Source organism: Nicotiana attenuata, chromosome 1 (assembly GCF_001879085.1).
Source record: "Nicotiana attenuata strain UT chromosome 1, NIATTr2, whole genome shotgun sequence".
Taxonomy (NCBI): Eukaryota; Viridiplantae; Streptophyta; class Magnoliopsida; order Solanales; family Solanaceae; genus Nicotiana; species Nicotiana attenuata.
Window position 1 is genome coordinate 15141823 of NC_031989.1, and position 6285 is coordinate 15148107.

At 37.7% G+C, this 6285-nt stretch overlaps 1 protein-coding gene across 1 annotated transcript; it reads right to left on the reverse strand.

The window, feature by feature from the left end:
• On the reverse strand, positions 1 to 4786 carry LOC109205817 (protein ABIL1). The gene is made up of 9 exons (XM_019368598.1): positions 4332 to 4786; positions 2753 to 2835; positions 2358 to 2508; positions 2174 to 2273; positions 1975 to 2064; positions 1810 to 1894; positions 1640 to 1695; positions 1438 to 1541; positions 1 to 435 (listed from the first exon to the last, which is right to left on the reverse strand). Exons 1-9 carry the CDS (start codon positions 4425 to 4427, stop codon positions 280 to 282), a joined length of 921 nt encoding a protein of 306 aa, XP_019224143.1. The 5' UTR covers positions 4428 to 4786; the 3' UTR covers positions 1 to 279.

Here is a 6285-nt window from a genome sequence, read left to right on the forward strand (position 1 = left end):
TACTGGACAATGCAGATATAGAGAATTATTTTTCCAACAATGTGTTCTACAAGCAGACAGATATTAACATCTCTTTTACCTTACAAATATACACACTGCTCTTTATTGATTCTCAAACGAAAGAAATGGATGATGAAACAAATTGCCTATAATCGTGGAAAGTTTGTGAATGATCTTAAAAGTAGGTGTTCTCCAGGTGATGGCATAGTACAACTTCTGTTTTACAGATGGAAAGTTAGATGGGACCTCTGAACTTGCTCGCTCTCATTTTTGAGTAGATTACGAGACAGCACTGGTTTTCAATTTCGGTGTCTTATGCTTGACAAAGAAAGCCGAGAGCATACTCCTGCTGCGATTATGTGCACGGATAATGTCCCGTCTTGGATTATCAAATGATCTGTATGGTGTTAGAGGTTTGCTACCCTCCAGGGTGCCCTGCAAAAGCAAATTTTCGTTTTAGCTATTGCGATGAAAGGAAAACATTTTATTTTTTTTGATAAGTATGGAAAGCAATTCACAGAGAGAGAGAGAGGAGGGGAGGGGGGGGGGGGGGTAGGGGTGCTTGATCATTTAAGACTTGCACTCTCGGTCTGGTCCTATTAGATGCCCACAAGCAAAGTAGGTAACTTCAAACAGACTATAAGACTGAACAACGTTCAAGTCAAGACTAATGATGCAACATGAAGCAAAGTTTCTGAAGATACAAGAAATCCACATATTAAATTAGACTAAAAAAAGAAACGAGGCAAACCATATAAACATACATAGACAGATGATCACAAATGTTTTATATCTGAAGAGATGAGATGAAACTGCAGACAAACTGACTGCAATCCAAACATTATTGTTCCCACTTTTCTTACCCCAAAATATACCTCCCAAATACAGATCTCACCTCTCCAACAAAGGTGCATATTTACCCCCTTGGAATTAAAATTTTTTGCAGAGATGAAACTGTTAACTAATTGAGATATTAATTGCTAACTTGTCCTATTGATTAACAAGACAATGACAGATCACAAAATTTGGATTACTAAACCACATAGATGCTCATATTACAATAATGTTATGATCCTCAGATAGCATTGTTTAACAATGATACTCACGTCTGCATATTCACCAAAATGTTTTAATACACTTCCCTCTGAATTATATTTTCTATTCCGTAATTCCACAGCTATCACATTTATCAAGGTAGAGTTGAAATGTGGTTATTCAGTTATAAGTGAGGTTGGCTTTGGCTTACATAAAGCAAGAGCGCATACACCTACAAAATTGACAGCTCTATGAAGGCGTTCTATAGGCAGCTGGCATATAACAACACTATAGTGCAGTTTCAGGAAGGACATCATGTAATATAAGGAACAGATGGCATAATATATGGAACTGTTCTTTTCAATTTATTTCTTTTTTCACTTCCAATGCATTTGACATTACCTGCCGTGTGACACCCAATGTCTGCATTGCTAGACTTGATGCAGGACCAACGTTAGGTGACTGAGGACGAGCTGCATATGATTTTTTCCGTGTACTCTCTTCATCTACTCAATGAAAATTGACAGTGAGAAATCAAGAGTCAATTGCATCAAATATCTACACCACGGAAATCACAAGTGAACATAGAACCTTCACAACATACCTAATAAGTTGAATGCGGCAGATGCTTTTTTTTCAGAACCTTTTGCTTCCTCAGGACTGAAGGGTAAGGAAAGATCAGTTTTCTACAACCTCTAGAAATATTTGAGAATATTATCCAAAACAAAATGACAGTAATCTCCTCGAACCTTCAAGGTCAATACCAACACTAACCTCATAAAAGTACGTGAAGTCCCTTTCAATGTCGATTTAGTTTCTGTTGCCAGATGCCAAGAGAGAGTTTTTGCAGCAGGTGTACCTAATACAGAACATATGATAAGAACGACGAAATAGAATGCTGAAGAGATGACAGGACAGTATCATCAAGAAGTCAGCCACCTGAAGGATAAAGGCGGGGTCTTGCTTGTGAATGTTGCCTCGAATCCACCTTAACTTGAGGGCTGAAGTGCACCTTCTTGCCAGCGGAATCTAATTGTGTGCCAATCAGAAGAGAGAGAAGTGTGCAAGTCAGGCAAAAAGGTCCGAAAACAGCAAGAGCTTTAAAAGAAATGCAACAAGGACCAAAAAGTAGCCGTACTTGGCAAAATATAATGCTTGTGATGCCTTGGGATGATAGCTAATAGCTGTTGCTGCCTGAGGCCTTCTTTCTCGGTGTACGTTTTGCATGTGAGAAGTCGCTTAAATCAAAAGACTAAGTTCAGCTATATCTGTCTTCATTCTCAATCAGACAATTTTGATTAGGGAAAGTTCCACTAAGTTACCTGATCAAGACAAGTGACCTTTAGCTCCATGCTTGTGACATCCAGTGTTTGTTGCTCAACCAAGTCAGTTAATTTATAAGCAACAGTTCCTAGGTGGTCGACAGCATTGACAAGAGCTCTTACAGCATAGTCCTTCAGGTTATCAAGAACCCTGAAAAAATGTAGTATTAGAGTAAGAGCACAAAGGAGCAAAGGAGGAGTGTAGCATGACCAAGAATAAATGCACCAGCATTTTGGAGCTTGCCTAAACATAGTAAAGATTCTTGCTGAGAAAACTAAAAGAGCCCGTACAGCCAGAGATCAAAGAGCTTCTAACTTTTGATTAAAGTGCTGCAAACCTAGGAGAAACATGAGAGATTGAGTGGAAAATATTAAGCTAATGGGAATACTCTTACATTTGTTTCTGCTCGTTTTGAAGATAAGACTTTTCACAATATTCTGCAGCAGAATAGAGTTGCGGCCTCAAGTTCTTGAGTTCCTGAGACAGGCAACACACTAAATTAGACCACAGTTCTTGCAAAAGTTGACAAATGGTTAAGATGGAAACAAGTTGTAAGCAGATATGAAACATAACTTGGAAATTTTTAATAGAATCCAAGATATCTTTCCTGTCATCTTAACCAGATAAAAGTGCTTATAGTACATTTTACATATATATGTCAATATCAACCAATCGCTTATCAAAACAATATTAATATCAATCAACCAAACACTCCTCAATCCTATAAAGAAGGCTGGGTTTGGCCATATAATCTTCTGAAATCATTCTGCTCTACTCGGGCCCGAAACTACTACTTTTTATATGTTATATATTTGGAAAAAATGAAGCAGTGTTATTATACACAGTAATCACTAACTGCAGCTTTAAAGTGACAAACCATTTTGCATGTAGTATTCATAAGCTGGCATTAGAATGTTAACATAAGCAGCCACTCAGCAGCTCCAGCTTCAACCGTCCAACGGCCTACTTGATGCACACAATTGACCAACACATATAGACAAAATCTTATTTAAACATTTCCAATCTCTCTTAGCTCCCGAGCCTATTCTGATTCCTTCCCTTCTTTACTTCGAGGAGGTTATATAATAGTAACAAAGGAGACAGATTATAAACAAAATGATGCAATATGCGAACAACACTGCACCTCCACATATCAATCAACAATTACACCTCAATACCAAACTAGTTGAGTCGGTTATATGTTAGAAGTCCTACATCGGTTGTGCGGAAGATGATTGGTCTCCTTATGTGGTCTAGGCAATTCTCACCTCATGAGCTAACTTTTGTGATTAAGTTAGGCCCAATGTCCATTTCTTAACACGGTATCAGAGCCCAGTCTTTGTTTACCCATTTAGGGCTCCGATGTTCATGCTCCGAATGTCGAGTCCTGAGTCTTGGGCGTCCGGAGAGTGTTCGAAGTCCCACATCAGTTGTGGGATGGGCAATGTCTCCTTATATAGTCTTGAAAAATCTTCACCTCATGGACATTTCTTAACATTATATGAATCCGTTGTACCAATTCAACCATATCCAGACACATTTCATTGAACACGTTCCAACGAATTCAATAAATGACCATTGCTATATTGTATACTAGTTGTCCGCCTACCACAACCCTCATCTTTTTGCCCGACTTGGAAACTGGGTATGCTTCACGAAATGGTTGGAGTTAAAAGTCACTAAACAAGATACATAAAGGAGTTGCTAAACAGTCAAGCGAATCAGTCAGATTTAAAGTAATTTGAACTTGTAAAGAGTATCCTTCATTACCCAAGCTATCATCATAATAATTTGTTTTTTCATTTGAGCATCTCGCACAGCAGATGAAAATTTACATTGCAATGTCAACAGTCAACATTATTATTTAAATAGCTAGAATATTCCAAGTAAAACGAAGCTAATATTGTAGACATACATTGAACAAGAACCAGATCTGATCTCGAATTTGGCAAATGAGAAAGAAGTAGTGAAACCTGTAAGGCTTTAACGAAACTCTTGCTTCGCTCCATTGATACTTCATCAAACGTCATCGCCGGAGTATTTTCAAGCTTCAATTGTTCTACTTCCATAACTTTCCTATTTCAAAAACCGCACAAATTCTCCAAAAAAATTAACTTCCTTCTAGATCAATCGATCAACTAATCATAGCGATATGTATTTTATATTCAAAAAGTTCTAATTAGAAAATGGAGAAATGGTGCATAATTGTTTCGAGATGGATTAGGAGTTAAGGAAAGGGTTTCGGTAGGCCACCACGGCGGTGGAAGGTAGTGGAGGTGGTAGCGGTGGTGGTGGTAGGAGAATTTATGAGGAGTGTGTGTGAGTGAAGCAATCCCGGGAAGTGCGTCGTTGTTATTATAATTTTGGGAAACTGGAATATGATGGAGTTAATTGCAAGTGAAAATGACGTCGTATTTATTGCAGGCAGATAAAAGGTGGTTCAACTGCACTGTGCAGCTCCTCCCACCTTGACCCCTAGGCCCTTGGACCGATAAAGTGGACCCCAAACTCAAAATAATAAAAAATAAATCATCTACCTTCCATAATTACACCAAATCATAGCGATATACAAATTATATTCGGACAGAAGGATAGTATCCCGCTTTAATTATACTCCCTCTATCCCATTTTAAACGGCGCTTTAATTTTTTTCGTGCCTATTAATAAAAAATAAAATAGTACTCCCTCCGTTCACTTTTACTTGACAGGTATATTAAAAATAAATTTTTATAATTACTTATCGCTTTATGCATATCAAGAGAAGCTAATTTTTTTTTCTATTATACCCACAGTATTTATTACTCATTTTAAATTATTTTCTCAAATCCAATAAAATATGCATCAATTAATATGGTTATCATGGTAAATTATGCACTTCATTTATTATTTCTTAAGAGCCATGAAAAGTCAAAACGTGTCAAGTAAAAGTGAACGGAGGGATTACAAAACAAAACAACAACAACAACAACAACAACATACCCAGTAATCGTGGGGTCTGAGGAGGGTAGTGTGTACGCAGACCTTACCCCTACCTTGTGAGAATAGAGAGGTTGTTTCCAATAGACCCTCGGCTCAGGAAAGTATAAGCATCACATTAATGAAAATATAGACAAGAAGGGGCAGTACCAAAAAGCCATATAAAAGCAGAATAAAATAACAAGATAGTAAGGTGATCAACAATGAAAGAAAATAACGGTTAGTCATAAAAACCTACTACCAACAGAAAGCGAGATTGCGTGCCAATACTATTACTATAAACACCCTAGACTACCTACTCTACTACCCTAATCCTCGACCTTCATACCTTCCTATCAAGGGTCATGTCCTCAGTCAGCTGAAGTTACATCATGTCTTGCCTAATAACCTCTCCCCACCTCTTTTTTGGCCTACCTCTACCTCTCTGTAGGCCATCCAATGTCAACCTCTCATCTCACACTCCTCACTGGGGCGTCTGTTGTTACAACCCATATTCACATACGTTAGTTCATTCCATAAGGTCGTCGATGTAAATCCATGAAGAGATTATCTTTGAGATGATAAGAGATTAATCCTATTGGTCTTAAATGATACAAAGGTGTATAAGGGTGGTTAACAAGTATTAGAAGTTAAACGAATCAAGGATGTTGTCAGCCGTATTTTTGGGTGAACCTAGGGGTGCTTAATACTCTCAAGAGGTCGTATTTTAAGGTATATGAATCATAAAATATTCGTATCATAGTCTTGAAGTCAAACGAGTTATGAAACAAAAGTCGACAAGAGTTGTTGCAACTTAAGTTCATAGTTTTACTTAAACTTTAGGTCAAATGTTATTAAGCTTTTCTCCCAATATACTTGGAATTACGGGGTGATCTACCCACCAAATTGAAGATCTATGAGTCTAGTTTCCAACGCATTAAACCTTTTATCAATACGACATTGGAGTAGAGA

Coding starts and splice junctions, on each gene's coding strand:
- LOC109205817 (XM_019368598.1), bottom strand. CDS start 4,427: ATGGAAGTAGAACAATTGAAGCTTGAAAATACTCCGGCGATGACGTTT. Junction 2,836..4,331: donor GTTTCGTTAAAGCCTTACAG/GTTTCACTACTT, acceptor TGCCTGTCTCAG/GAACTCAAGAACTTGAGGCC. Junction 2,274..2,357: donor AGGTCACTTGTCTTGATCAG/GTAACTTAGTGG, acceptor TTTTGATTTAAG/CGACTTCTCACATGCAAAAC.